This window comes from Pseudophryne corroboree, chromosome 4 (genome assembly GCF_028390025.1).
Source record: "Pseudophryne corroboree isolate aPseCor3 chromosome 4, aPseCor3.hap2, whole genome shotgun sequence".
Classification (NCBI taxonomy): domain Eukaryota; kingdom Metazoa; phylum Chordata; class Amphibia; order Anura; family Myobatrachidae; genus Pseudophryne; species Pseudophryne corroboree.
The window spans coordinates 680,485,537-680,501,512 of record NC_086447.1 but is presented as its reverse complement, the minus strand read 5'-3'; the positions used below and the strand labels follow the sequence as shown (position 1 = coordinate 680,501,512).

The 15,976-nt window shown below is 45.3% G+C and overlaps 1 protein-coding gene across 14 annotated transcripts in view; it reads right to left on the bottom strand.

The window, feature by feature from the left end:
- SYNE1 (spectrin repeat containing nuclear envelope protein 1) overlaps positions 1 to 15,976 on the bottom strand; it is a 965,679-nt gene that overhangs the window by 616,064 nt on the left and 333,639 nt on the right. For all 14 annotated transcript variants that reach the window (XM_063917854.1, XM_063917860.1, XM_063917859.1 and 11 more), the window contains one exon: positions 3,062 to 3,226. In XM_063917854.1, the coding sequence (XP_063773924.1) occupies positions 3,062 to 3,226 (165 nt within the window). The remainder of the gene's footprint in view (positions 1 to 3,061; positions 3,227 to 15,976) is intronic.

Below are 15,976 nucleotides of genomic sequence, written 5' to 3'. Positions count from 1 at the left end.
TGGCCATGCCCCTAAACTTGGCAGTACAAAAGGACTGTATATTGGGTCCTGAGTAGGCCTTCCTAGTTGGGGGACCTGCAGAAGGAAGGTATGTGGACTTGGCTTTGGAGGTCCATTTGGCTAGTTCATCTCCAAATAAGGCCTCCCCTGTGAAAGGTAGGCCTTCCACGCCTTTCCTGGAGTCCGCATCCGCAGTCCACTGGTATAGCCATAGACCCCTGCGTGCTGACACTGCCATAGCTGTAGTGCGTGCATTAAGCAAGCCTATTTCTTTTATGGCTTCCACCATAAAGTTCGCAGAGTCGTATATATGTTGCAGGAGCAAAACAATATCCCCTTGATTTAAGGTATCTAACACCTCAATTAGGTTACCTGACCATTTAGCAATGGCTTGTGTAATCCACCCACATGCTATAGTGGGTCTCTGGACCACCCCCGCAGCTGTATACAAAGATTTGATCATAGTCTCAATTTTACGCTCAGCTGCGTCTTTTAGGGTGGCTGCATCCGGGATAGGCAATACAATTTTTCATGAAAGCCTGGATACGGATGCATCCACTATCGTTGGCTTTTCCCATTTTTTCCTATCCTCAGGAGGAAAAGAAAGGGATGATAACAACCGTTTAGGGATTTTAAATTTCCTATCAGGATTAACCCACGGTTCTTCAAACAGGGTATTTAGTTCCCTTGACACAGGTAAAGTGGCTGAGGATTTCTTTTTTATATTAAAATAAGATTACTCAATCTCCTCTGTCACCCTTATCAGGGATATTTAGAACTTCAATGATAGCTTCTATGAGAGCCTCTATTCCCTGCGACAGAGTACCTTCCCCCACCTCTGAGTCCAACTCGCCCTCCTCCACTTCTGACCCCTCATCATCCGAGTCAGACTGCAGGATATGGGCCAAAGTGCGTTTTTGCAGACAAATGGCAGGGGACTGAGACGCTGGTTTGGGTACTTTGTCTTAAGTACTGCGTCTCTTTCTCATTTCGAGATAACTTAGTAGAGATTGTGGAAATCATTCCCCTAATGGAGTCTGCCATGCTGGTTCTGCCCCACTAGCCTGGGAAGGGATACTACATTGAATACACTCTAGTGAACCCCCTGGGGAAGAGGAACACTGTACCTTACATGAAACACACTCTTTGCCTGACATACTGTAATAGAGACAGCACACACACACACACACACACACACACACACACACACACACACACACACACGAAAGGTTAAATGCACAATTAACCTAGAAAGAGCCCTTCCAGGGAGACACAGAGGGAGTATGGAACCAGGACACGGTGCCCTTAACGCTAATGCCAATCTTAGTCGGGTCGCAGACTAAGTACCCAGATTGTGGACTTAGGCCCTCATCCCGAGTTGATCGCTAGCTGCTTTCGTTCGCAGCGCAGCGATTAGGCAAAAAAACGTCAGTTCGTACTATTACAACGAACAATGTAATTTCACACAAGGTCTAGCGACACTTTTCAGTCGCACTGCTGACCGCAGAGTGATTGACAGGAAGTGGGTGTTTCTGGGTGTCAACTGACCGTTTTCAGGGAATGAGTGAAAAAACGCAGGCGTGCCAGATAAAAACGCAGGCGTGACTGGTGAAACGTAGGCGTGGCTGGCCGAACGCAGGGTGTGTTAGTGACGTCAAAACAGGAACTAAATAGTCTGCAGTGATCGCAAGCTAGGAGTAGGTCTGGAGCTACTCTGAAGCTGCACAAAATTATTTTGTAGCCGCAGTGCGATCCTTTCGTTCGCACTTCTGCTAAGCGGCTTAGCGTTTGCACGCAGGCGAGCGAACAACTCGGAATGAGGGCCTTAGTACACTAATAATTGCTCCCCCTGGCTATGACTCCCTGGAAAAGCTGAGAAAATCTGGAGTCTCTACGGAGGAGCTGCGCTTCCCTGTCAGTCAGTGTCTCTGTCAGCTGCAGAGGGAACATGGCGCTGGTGAGCTGCTGGATCCGCTCATAGTGAAGCCCCGCCCTTCAATGGTGCGTGATCTTCCCGCTCTTTTTTATACTGGCTGTATGTATCTATGTACATAAAATGGAGACAGACTCCTTTTATGGCTATGTTGCCAGTCTGGGTACTCTGTCCAATGTTCAGCCTCTGTGTCCTTACACAGCGCGAGATGCAGTCCGCCCCATTTAGAAGCCGTGCATCTCAAACCCTCATGCCGCCATAATGGCCAGCGACCTGCTAACCGGGACGCTGGCTCAGTGCTCACCACTCTTCTTTCTTCTGGCTCTGTTAGGGGTGGCGGCGTGCTGCGGGAATGTGCGCTCGCCGTGGTGGGGCTTGCGAATAGTTCCCTCAGGAGCTAGTGTCCTGTCAGCGGGGAACGGGACCATTAACCCTGAGAGAGGTTGTGCCGTTCACCACCCTAAATCCCACGAAGCAGGCAGGCTGGTGCTATCCAGTCCTGCCTGAAAACAACAAACTCAGAAAATAAATGCAGAAAACTCTTCAGGAGCTTCCAGAGACATGACCGGCTCCTCCTGGCACATTTTCTAAACTGAGTCTAGTAGGAGGGGCATAGAAGGAGGAGGCAGCACATACTATCTATTTCTTAAAGTGGCCATGGCTCCTGGTGGACCCATCTATACCCCATGGTACTAAATGGATTCCCAGTTTCTGCACCACTACATTACACGTCTGGTCACCGTAAGTAGGCCTCGTTACACTAAAATACCAATGACAAATTAACTAAACTTGGGTAATTTGTATTTTTATCTTATTTTAAATGACACGCATAACTACTGTAATTATTAAAATAAGAAGCTCCGAAAAACAGATGGCGACAACATTTAATATTCAAAATAAAGGAAACTGCACTGAACAGTTGGTTCACATTGTTAATGAAACATGAATATTTCTGAGCAGATCTGCAAAACTGATACTAAGGATACTTGGCAACTGTGGATTTCCAGTGTGGAATCAGATAACAATGGGCATCTGATAGCAATGTGCAGAACACAAATGCACTATTCCTACATATTTACTTAATCAGATAAAAACAATTGGACATCCTAGGATATGCCACATGCCTACCTTGTGTTGCTCTAGTTTTCTGTGTATGATATTTGCTGTTTCTTCATGAGATTGCTGGATAATAATGTCTTCCCTGAGTGCAGTCTCAGCTCTATATAACCAGGATCCAATGGTTCCCAAGGGAGCAGGGAGGGACTTATCAAGTTGTACGTGCCAATCAAGAATCTGGAAATAAAATCATAATTTGAATTATTTTCTAATATATTCACATCTAGATAACACATATCCATTGCAGAATCTCCAAGCAATTTCTGTACAAACACACCAATTACAGTACGTGTGCCTGCTGCATACACACATCGAAGATAGTGAGCCCTTATGTGGGTTGAACCGACATCAATAAGAATATAGTCATCCGACTTCTGATTCCGGCTGCCGGATGTGAGGACGCAGCTTGTGGAGCTCCGCAGCCCCGGACACTTACCACAGCTATTTCAAGGCTCAATTAAATTAAAGATGGCGCCGGACGCCACACCTGAGCTCCGGCTGCCTGATCGTGCCTCCCTGTACCTCACTGACACTGAGAGAAATGCTGACGCGGCGGAGACTTCTGACGGTGACACCCTGCTAGGCTCACCGGATTGCTCTAATAAGGTACTATCCCTACCTGATGACACAGTCACTTACCGAGACATGGTGGGTGCTATCAGGGCAGCCATTGGCCCCTTACTTCAGGAGCAAACAGTCAATATGTTACGATCCTGATGCTCAGGACAGGGGAGATCTTTTGTAGTGAGTCCTGAGCACCAAGACATGGCTGGGATTGGGAGATGGGAAGGAAATAGCCCCTAGCACCCTACCTCCGTTGTCTTACCCGTGTTATCAATTCACGCCTGATGGTTTCTTGGGCCCATGGCAGCCGCGTTTGAAGGGCGGATTAGGTCTGCCCAACTCCGATGCCCCTTCAGGTCTTAAAGAGAGACAAGGCGTGAACTGAGACAGGGTAATAACAAGGGGACCTCTAACTGAAACAACCACGCTAGGGGCTATAAACTACCTAAAAACTAAACGTATGTGCGGCACGCCGCCAAAGGAAAAGAACTACAAAGAAACCACTGTCCACTCCCCTACACAGCACCGCCAAGTTCCGGGGAGGACAGAGAAAGCAGAAACCTCCGCAAATGCACCAATTTCACAGTAAAGTAAACACTAAGCGGCATAGGCCGCAACATGCGGCAGAAGCCGCTACTCACGAAACCGGGCGAGAACCCCAGATGACAAACAGGTTCGCAAGGACTTAGAAGGATTCCCAGGACCGACTTCGGACCTCCAAAGTACCAAAGGGCAGGGAGCAAGATCCACCAAACACGGCTGACAGGAACAGAGTTCTGCAAGGCAGGAACAGCATACAAGAAGCTATCACCGGCGGGGCTGCAGTGTGCTGGCTCACATAAAAAGGCCCTGCTGGCCAATAACAGGAGGGCCAGCAGGACCAGCCCCCAGACCCTAATTACTAGTTGCCGTGCAGCTGCTCTGCTGCACGAGCAACCTAATTAACTATTCTTAGCAACGGGGAACGCGGTCCACCTGTGGCGTCCCCGTTGCTATGCACCCGGCAGCCCTGCACGCATGGCGTCCTGCGCTGCCAGGGACCTGGCGGCTATCGTGCGCACGGCATCCTGGTGTTGCTAGGCGCCGTACGGGGGACAGGGAAGGAGAGAGGCGCGGTGGCCGTGACCGCTGCTCAGTCAGGGCACGGCCCAAGACCGCCGCGCCTAACACAATATTAATAAACAACTGGCACATCTTACACAAAAAGTGCAGGGAGTGGAGCAGAGATTATGGGAGACGTTTGCTGACATGGCTAATTTGAAAAAATCTGTCTCTACTAATGCCAAAGAGATGCTCCACCTTCATAATAAAATCCTAGACCTAGAAAATAGATCGCGGAGAGGGAATCTGAGGATAACTGGCCTCCCTGAATCCGTGAAGAGGCACTCCCTATTTGATTTTATTAAATTATCTCTCCCTGAGCTTCTACAAGTTCAAGACAGGCGCATTGATCTCATAATTGAATGCGCACACAGACTGGGTCCCATACGACCACAGGAGGGTGCTAAACCAAGAGCAGTCATTTTTAAGCCGTTAAACTATTTACACAAAGAATTTCTCTGGTCTGCCTCGCACAGACATCGTCAAATTCTATGGGAGGGCCATAAAATCCTGTTATTCCAGGACTATTCTGCTGAATTATCCAAGGCCAGGAGAGAGTTTGCTCCGTTGTGCTCTCGGCTTATCCAGGAAAACAGGAAGTTCGCCCTTCTATATCCAGCGAGACTACGCATATATGACGGCTCATCATTCACAGACTTCATGTCTGTTTCTTACGCGGAGGCGTATCTTAGTGAAATGACTCAATCAGCAGATTCTCTATCCAGAGTGTCTGATTGTGAATAAATTTTGTTTGTTCTGATTCAGTTCATAATCTGAGACCTGTCGCAGCCTTTTGTTACAGCTGTCCGACGGCGGATATGGCTGACGGGCGACCCGGCGGCAGGGGAGCAGTGACGAGGGGAGTGTAGCCCGTCACCAGGCTACATAGCAGTGCAGGCAAATATGAACGAGATCGTCCATATTGGCCTGCATGCACAAGCGACAGGGCACCAGCGATGAACGAGCGCGGGGCCGCGCATCGTTCATCACTGGTGCCTCCACACTGACAGATATGAATGGTATCTCGTTCATTAATGAACGAGATCGTTCATATCTTTCGCTAATATCGTCCAGTGTAAAGGGCCTATTAGACTTTCTTAATATGTGATATTCTCTCGACTTGGTTTCCACCTTCACCTACTAGGGATCTGTACTCGGGACTCTTACTTTGTGAAGCAAAAGACTATTTGTTTAGAACGCTTACCCTATCACTTCAAGTTAAATGGTTTCAAATAACTCACTCCACTGTTCCTCGGATACCTCTCGCAGCTATCATTTACCATTTATAAGACTTCAGGGTACATGAGAGGTTTCCTATCTTCACACCTTTATATAGTTATTCATACCTGTTTGTACATTTATTACAATTCTGGTTCTCCATGTTATGGTCGGTTATTACTTTATGAGACGGCAGAGCTCGTTTATTCCCAGGGATTTGTGTATTTAGGTTGTCCGGGGATAGGAGCACTAACCTCGATACGATTTCTGCTTAACAACATGTTGTTTAAATTGTTTGGAAGGTATCCAGACTACATTGTATGTATGATGTTTTGTTCTCTTTTCTTGCTCTTTCTTTCTTACCTTTACTATGTTTCCTTTTTCTTCTGTCTCTTTCTCTTTCTGATTTGTCTAGCAATTCTCCAAAAATTTTGTACCAGGGAGTATCTATTCCTCTTAGAATCTTTTGCCCTCTGTGATAAGGAATCTTTAGATACAAATGCCTTAACTAAGACCTTACTCACCTTGGTTGATAATTAGTTATGTCTTTGAAAATAGGATGTTGGAATGTAAGGGGATTTAATTCCCCGAAAAAGCGCAAATGTGTGTTAATGTATTTACGTAAACTCCGTATTGATATAGTGTGTTTACAGGAAATGCATTTAATACCAAATGAGGTGCTTAAGCTAAATATCTTAGGTTGGAAGGTACATTTCCAAAGCCAGAAGGGTAGTTGTTATAGCCAGATCACAACTCCAGATAGAAACCTCAGACGTTATTATAGACCCACTGGGCCGCTATGTTCTATGTTCACTATTATATGAAAAGGCAAAATATATCTGCTTTAATGTGTATGCACCCAATGTATATGTCAAATCTTTCTTCTTGAAAATTGTTGCATTACTCTCTACTTTCTTACATTTCCCTATTTTATTATGTGGGGATTTGAACCTTGTGTCCCTCGCCAGTTTGGATACACAGGTTGGTTCTAAACTCAAAACAGTTATCCCGAAATTTGGAGTACCAGAATTGGCCAATAAACTTCATCTCTCAGATGCATGGCGAGTTTTACACCCCTTGGACAAGGAATTTTCCTGTCTGTCGGCCACAAGGGGCACAATGTCTCGAATTGATTATATTTTAGTGTCAAAATTCTTGTTACCTAAGGTGTCCACAGCAGACATGGCACCCATAACGATATCTGACCATGCAGTTGTGTGGGTAGAATTGCCCTTATCATCTGAGGTGGGAAAATTTGGCAAATGGAGATGTCCTTCCTCCTTGGCAAGTTCTAAAGCTTTACAAGAGGTAGTTGTTCAGGCTTGGGATAATTTCACTAGACACAATGCTGAAACACGTACCACTGAACCTGTTCTGTTCTGGAATGCCGCGAAGGCTACACTTAGGGGAGAGATTATTTCTCATACCACTGCATATAAAAGGAATCTTACATTGAAATATACTGAGGCTCAAGGTTCCCTTACATCATCTTTTCAATCATTTAAATTGAATCCCACTCCCTCTACTCGATCAGCATATTTACTGGCCAAGTCACAATTTGAGGGTATCTTTCTTAAACTGGAATCCTCATTCCTTTACTAAAAATTTTAAGACTCATAAATTTGCAAATAAATCAAGCAAACTGCTCACTAATTTATTAAATGGCCATCGTGCTCCCGCTACGATTTACCCTCTACAAAAGGGTGATGGGACTCTCATAACTTCAAATAGTGAGATTGCAGATGTTTTGAGGGATTTTTATGGCACTTTATATTCTGCCCCGAGTTCAATATCCTCAAACTCACCTGATTTTTGGGAATCCTTACCGATCCCGCAACTAACAGACTCTCTGGGGAAGCCCTAGTAGGCAAGGTTATGGAGACAGAAGTATCTACTGTTATCTCTCAACTTAAATTGGGAAAAGCTCTGAGCCCAGACAGATTTACCCCTGAATTTTATAAGTTTCTTGCCCCGAAACTTATGCCCATCTTAGTGTCCGTTTATAACTCCACCTTACTCTCCGGTGATATTCCCAGATATTTTAACTCGGCCACGCTCCAGGTGCTGCTCAAACCTGGTAGAAATCCTTCAGACCCTGGCTTATGCAGGCCAATTTCCCTTCTAAATATAGACTACAAAATCCTAATGAAAGTTCTAGCAGAAAGATTGAAGCAGGATCTTCCCACACTTATCCATGCGGATCAATCAGGTTTTGTAAAGGGCAGAAACCCTGTCACTAACATACGCAGAGTGTTAGCAGCAATTTAGCATTCCCAGTGTACCATGTCTCCTACGCCTAAGGCGATTCTTTCCCTTGATGCCGAAAAGGCCTTCAACATGGTGCATTGGGAACACTTATACGTGGTTTTACAGAAATTTTCTTTCTCCTGCAAATTTGTTTTCGTTTCTGAAAACTTTATATACTGAACCTTCGTCCCAAATAATTTGCAATGGATTTCTCTCAGATCCTTTCCTAATAAGAAGAGGGACTACACAGGGATGCCCCCTCTCCCCGTTATTGTTTATTCTGGCTATTTTGGCGATAGCTTTAAGACAATCTCCTTTCTATCAGGGAATTTTATTAGGCAGTAGAGATAATCGTGTATCTCTGTTCGCAGATGATATGCTTCCCCTGAATATTCTATCCCGATAGTAATAGATATCATTTAAAAATTCGGGGCTATATCTGGATATAATATAAACATTAACAAATCTGAAATTCTTATTTTGAAGGGAGAAACGCCTCTGTTCCCTAAAACTGACACTTTTAGTGAGGTTAAGTTCATGTCCTCTCATATCAAATATTTAGAAATAAAGATTCCAAAGGATCTGAACAACTTATACTTCTTAAACTTCACCCCTGCGATACAGAAAATGGAAAACACCATAAAAGGATGGCATGCTTTACCACTGTCTCTCCTAGGGAGGCTGGAGGTGATTAAATCTATCCTTTTTTCACGCTTAACTTATATAATGCAGATGCTTCCTCTCAAATTATCCACACAAGATATTAAACATATCACTAAGCTTTGCAATAAATTTATCTGGAGATCAAAGAAGCCACGTATTTCCTCATGGAAACTGAGGGGAATAAAGGCAGATGGAGGTTTAGGACTCCCAGACCTTACTCAATATTCAAAAGCACTTTTGCTTAGGTTTGCTCTTGATTGGTTAATGGAAAACAATGTTTATTCCGATTTTGAAATAGAATGTAGCCTGGTATACCCTTATTCAAGCGTTATTACAGACTCTGAGACAAAAAATTCCCAAACACATCTTAAATAGTCTCTTATTTAGAAATATCTATGACTCCTGGGTTTCGGTACATCGCGCACTAGACAGTTCTCCTCTAAAACTGCAGAGGCTTCCGATTTGGGGTAACCCTCTGTTTATTCTGGGAATAGAAAGTTCAGTGTGTCAGAGGCTTTTTAATGAAGGCCTTAAATCCATCTCACAGGTTTTTGACCCAGGAGGGAAATTTAAATCTTTTCCAGATTTACAAACTGAATTTGATCTACCTAACAATTGTTTGTTTTGGATTATGCAACTGAAACACTATGTTAATCGTTACCCCCGTGTTGATTTTCGATCCCCCAGAAGATCCTTTACAAGATATATTAGATACATTTTCGCATATTAAATACAAACCTAGAATGCTCTATAATGTTCTTATAAAGTCAATATCTCAAAAAATTGAAGCACATACTGGTGAAGCCTGGAGACACGATATTCCAACTTTAATTTTGGGTAGTATTTTATTTAAATATTACAATAGAGTGTTATGCACAGTGCACACCTCTATTTTGCAGGAGATACATATCAAAACAATACATATGGCGTATGTTTCACAGGGACAACGTAGATATTTTGTGGAAGAAGAATCCGAAAGTTGTCCAAAATGTGGTTGCTCTTCTGCGACTTTGTTCCATAAACTATGGTCATGTGGACACAAAGAAATTCTGGCATAAACTTCTGAGTTACATCCATAGCAGACTATCGCTACGTGTTCCTCTAGATCCTATTCCCTTACTCTTCGCTTATTTTGATTCTTGGAACTTAACGAACAGCAATAAACGATTTATACCATTTATGACACTATTGGTAACAGTAGCGAAAAAGGAGATCCTAAAGTCCTGGATAGTGAAACACGTCCCAACAATCCAGGAAGTTGTTGAACTCCTACGGAGATATATGTATTTTGACAGATATGATACTAAATCTAACCCGCAAAGGGAGATTCTGAAATTTTCTTACAAATGGGGTCCCTTTATATCTTCCCAGCCTGAAACACTACAAACTCAATTACGTGATATGTTAGATATTCCATCATATGTATGTTAAACAGTTGGACTATCCTGGCAATATTTGCCTCTTAAATTAACACTGAGCTTACTGGATCTCTTGACTTTTTCCGATATTAATATCTATACAGACAGATTTACATTTGTCAAGTGATTCTAATTAAGGGGGTCATTCCAAGTTGTTCGCTAGCTGCTTTCGGTCGCAGCGCGGCGATTAGGTGAAAAAGCGGCATTTCTGCGCATGCGTATGAGGCGCAGTGCGCACGCGCAACGTACTTTCACACAAAACTATGCAGTTTCACACAAGGACTAGCGACGCTTTTCAGTCGCACTGCTGGCCGCAGAGTGATTGACAGGAAGTGGGTGTTTCTGGGTGGTAACTGGCCATTTTCGGAGTGTGTGTGTTAAAACACAGGCGTGCCTGATAAAAACGCAGGAATGGCTGGGGAAACGGGGGAGTGGCTGGCCGAACTCAGGGCGTGTTTGTGACGTCAAAACAGGAACTAAACAGACTGAAGTGATCGCTAGCTAGAAGTAAGTCTCAAGCTACTCTGAAACTGCACAATCTTTTTTGTAGCAATTCTGCAAACCTTTCGTTCGCACTTCTGCTAAGCTAAGATACACTCCCAGAGGGCGGCGGCGTATCGTTTGCACTGCTGCTAAAAGCAGCTAGCGAGCGATCAACTCGGAATGAGGGCCTAAGTACTGAAAGTAACTCCGTATTAACACTGTATTCATATGACAACTTTGGAGATGATGGCTAGGTCTACTTACGTATCTCTTTTCTCTTTTTTCTCTACTTTTCTTTTTTTTCCTTTTTCTTTCTCTCTTGTGTTTCTATTTTTTAGATACATTTCTATGTATACTATCTGTGATATTAATACATTTGCGAACAGTTGTTGTTCATTCTATAGTGCTGCAGGCAGTATGACCGTAATATATCTTCCATCTATATGATATGGTGTTATACAAATGTTCCTTTTCCAAATGTACTTGATATTTCAGATTGCTATCTGTATTTCTCATACGTCCTAGAGGATGCTGGGGACAATTCAAGAACCATGGGGTAAAGACGGGATCCGCAGGAGACATGGGCACTTTAAGACTTTCAAATGGTGTAACCTGGCTCCTCCCTCTATGCCCCTCCTCCAGACTCCAGTTTTAGATCTGTGCCCAGTGAGACTGGATGCACTCTGAGGAGTTCTACTGAGTTTCTCTGAAAAGACTTATGTTAGGTTTTTTTATTTTCAGGGAGAACTGCTGGCAACAGTCTCCCTGCATCGTGGGACTTAGGGGAGAGAAGTCAGACCTACTTCTGTGAGTTTTAAGGCTCTGCTTCTTTGGCTACAGGACACCATTAGCTCCTAAGGGTCTGAACGCTAGGTACGCCTAGATGCTCGTTCCCAGAGCCCGCCGTCACCCCCCTTCCAGAACCAGAAGTCAGAAGACAGGTGAGTAGAAGAAGAAAAGAAGACTTCAGTGACGGCTTTGAGGTACCGCACAGCGGCCGCGCTGCGCGCCATGCTCCCACACACAGCGGCACTACAGGGTGCAGGGCGCGCGGGGGGGCACCCTGGACAGCATATATACCTCGTCTATTTTAACTGGCAACAATGAACTGAGTGCCTGGGCACTGTCCGGACCCCCGCCAGTGTAAATATCAGTGACAAAAAGCGGGATGAAGCGCGCCATTGGGGCGGACCTTCCTCCTCACAACCCACAGCAGGGCAGGGAGGGGGTGGAGGCGCCATGGGCTGTAAAAACACTTGGTTTGGCAAAAGGGGCATACAAGCACACTGTCCTACCCCCGCAGGTGAAATTAATTTTTTAATTAATTATTTACTTCAGAGCGGGAGAAGCGCACCATTGTGGGGGCGGGGCTTCTTCCTCACTAAACTAGCACACTACTCAGCGCCATACTTCTCCTCAGGAGAAACGCTGGTCTTCTCTTCACTACTGACTAGTATCAGGGTGCAAAAAAAAAGGGGGGGGGGCGATGTATATGATGCTTATATTGTGTCATGTTATGTTATTAAAGCGCTGCAGTTCAGTTTTATGATATTTCACAGATTGTGTGTTGCATTGGGGTGTGAGCTGGCTGATCAATTTTGTGTCCCTCTGACAGAGGCCTGTCCTCTATTAGTCCCGGTGTGTCTGAGGTGTGGATGATACACGTGGGTGACATATCTGAGGAAGGGAGTTCCTTCAAGGAGGAAACTGTTTGGGGACGCAGAGTCGTAAGGTGGTGGCGCTACCGGCAAACCAAGAGCCTGCATGGTGAATGATATACGTAGTAGTATGCGTTCTATCAATGAGAGATTAGATAAGGCTGTATCTAATGCTTCATGCTGAATATGTAGAAGATATGTTGTCGGCATTCTGTCCTCCCTTCTGCAGGCGACCCTCCCTGGGTCCCGTAAAGTCCATTTACAAATGTTATGACTATTACTGCCGACACGGCCTCTGAGTCCTGTGTCGCCGATAGGGGCTCCAGGAAAATAGCTCAAATAAGACTCCCTCCACGAGCTTAATGTATTCTTTCCCGGCACTCACCCCCTAGGTTAGACAGTACACTGTCCAGGTTGACAAAGAAGGTAATTCTCCCTCCACCTGGCACGACTTCACTAAAAGAGCCGACAGATCGAAAGGTGAAATCTAAGTTAAAATTTTATGTTGCAAATGCTACGCTGCTCAGGCCACTATTGCTTGCGCGTGGGTGAGACGCGCTATGGGAAAGTGGTCAGAAAGCGTGTCATCAGATATTGACACGGTTGATTGAGATAAGATACTCCTTAAGGTAGGGAATATCTAACAAGTTGCCGCATACATGCTGGGGGCAACGTAAGATATTGGATTCTTGAGTTCACAAGCTGCTACCATGGCGGTATCGGCTAGGCGGGCGTTGTGATTTCGCCAGTGGAACGCGGATGCAGATTCCGAGAGATATATGGAGGCTAGGTAAGTCGACATTTTTTGCCCTCTGCACCTGCACCGGCAAAAAAGATCACCCTCATATACAGTCCTTTCGGCCCAGTAAGTACAGCGAGAGGTCTCCCCATCTTGGCAGGCAGGGGAAGAGACGGAAAGATATCCACAACAGCTTCAGGTTCCCAAGAACAGAAGTCTACCCCTACTTCTGCCATGTCTACAGCTGGGGCTCCCTCGCGGGAGGTTGCTCGGGTGGAGGCACGTTTTTTTTTAAACTGTTCAGCCAAGGTTTGAGTCAATCTGGTGTGGATTCCTGGGTTTTACAAATAGTGTCCCAAGGGTTCAAACTGAAGTTCAAGCGTTCCCCATGCCGATTTTTTAAATCGATTTTGCCAGCTTTTCTTACAGAAAGAAAAGCAGTGATAACGGTAATTCAAAAATTATGTCAGGACTAGGGCATAGTCCTGGTGCCTGTGTCACAACAAAGGGAGGGGTTTTATTCAAGCCTCTTGTAGTTCCAAAAACCAGACGCCTCTGTCGGACCTATCCTAAACCCCCCCCCAAAAAAAGAATTTGTTTTTTGGAAGCTCTACTTAAACCGGTTCAGATTCAAGTTGGAATCACTGGGAGCAGTGATTTCCAGTCTGGAGGAGGGAGATTACAGGGTGTCAGTAGATGTAAAGGATGCTTACCTGCAGGTTCCCATTTATCCTCCTCACCAGGCTTATCTGAGATTCAGGGGTCAGGATTGCCATTACTGATTCCAAAAGTTACCTTTTCGGTCTCTCCACAGCGCCGAGGGTTTTCACCAAGGTGACGGCGGAGATGAGGATACTCCTGATTCAAGAAGGAGTCAATATAACTCCTTATCTAGAAGGTCACCTGTTACAGCCGACATCCAGGGAGCGGTTGGTGCAAAACATCGCGCTCTACCTGTTCATACTCCATTAACACGGTTGCATACAGGAAAGATTATTTTTTCTTTCGGGATGGTTCTGGACAGGGAGGTTCAGAGAGTTTCTTCCGATGGAAAAGGCTCTGGAAATACAGAAAATGGTAAAACTAGTTTTGCAACCATCAAGAGTGTAGATCCATCAGGGCAAATTTGGTGGCGGCCTACGAGGCCATACAGTTGGCAGGTTCCAAGCCAGGGTGTTTCGGGGGGTCCTGTTGGGATTCCCACCTACACATGCACCAATTGATAGTCCTGTCGTCGAATGCCAGGGTTTCACTCCTGTTGTGGCTACACAGCTCGCACCTACTAGAGGTACGCAGGCTCGGGGTTCAGGACTGTGTCCTGGTGACCACGGATGCGAGTCTCCAAGGCTGGGAAGCTGTCACTCTAGGGAAAAGCTTCCAAGGAAAAGTCTAAAGTCAGGAAGCCTGCTTTCTCATGAATAAGATGGAATTGAGAGCCATCTACAACGGCCTTCAACGAGCGGTACATCTTCTTCAAGATCATCCCATGTGATTCCAGTTGGACGGAACGAAAAGCAGAGCGAAAATGGCAGAGGTGACGAAGATATTCCTCTGGGCAGAAAAACTTATAAGGTCTCTGTCGGCTATTTTCATTTTCATTCCGGGAGTAGACAACTGGGAAGCAGACTGCTTTAGCAGACACGATCTCCATCCGGGAGAGGGGGCCCTCCACCAAGAAGTCTTCGCAGAGGTGACAAGTCTTTGGGGAGTTCCTCAAGTAGACATGATGACATCTTGTCTCGGCGAGAAGCTCCAAACATATTGTTCCAGGTCAAGAGACGCACGGACAATAGCAGTTGATGCACTGGTGTCCCAGTGGCTATTCCGGTCGGTGTATGTGTTCTCTACACTTCCACTGATCCCAAAAGTTCTCGAGATCGTAAGAAGAACAATGATTCGGACAAATTTCTTTGGCCCAGACTGACCAAGGAGAGTTGGTGCCCAGATCTTCAGGAGTTGCTCATGAAAAGATCCTGGGTTTCTTCTTCTTCTTCGCGAGGACCTGCTACGGTAGGTATCGTGAGTGTACCTAGGCTTACCGCGGTTACGTTTGACGGCATGGCGGTTGAGCGACAGATCCTAGCCCGAAAGGGTATTCCCTAGGATGTCATCCCCACTCTTTTTCAGGCCAGGAATGGAGTAACGTCTGAACATTACCACAGTTTTTTTTGAGAAAATATGTGTCTTGGTGTGAATCCAAGAAGGCTCCAATGGAAGAATTTCGATTAGGGCGTTTCTCCATTTCCTACAGGCAGGAGTAAGGCAGCCTGAAATTGGATCCCATCAGGTTCCAGATTTCAGCATTGGCAATTTTCTTTCTAAAAAATAAAAATTGGCTTCTCTTTCGGAAGTTCAGGCTTTCGTGAAAGGCTTGTTGCGCATCCAACCTCCATTGTACCTCCAGTGGCACCATGGGTTTTTAATGTGGTGTGGCAGTACCTTTAATCACGTTGGTTTAGACCTTTGGTTGGCCTTGGCATCTGCAAGGTCGGTGTCTGAGTTAGGATCCTTGTCCCATTCGAGCCCTTATTTGATCTTCTATGAAGATAGAGCTGACTTGAGGACGTCAGCGTTTTCACCCACAGGTGGTTTCTTCTTTCTACAGTGACCAACCTATTGTGGTGACTGTGGCTACTGACGCCTGCGCTGAGTCACAGTCTCTGAATGTGGTTAGAGCTTTGAAGGTTATGTCGCCTGAAAGGCTCAGATTGGGAAAACAGAGGCTCTGTTTTGTCTGGTGTACTCCCAACAAGATTGGGTGTCTTGCTTCCAAGCAGACCATTGCGCGCTGGATCTATGGTGCGATTCAGCATTCTCCTTCCACGGCTGGATTGCC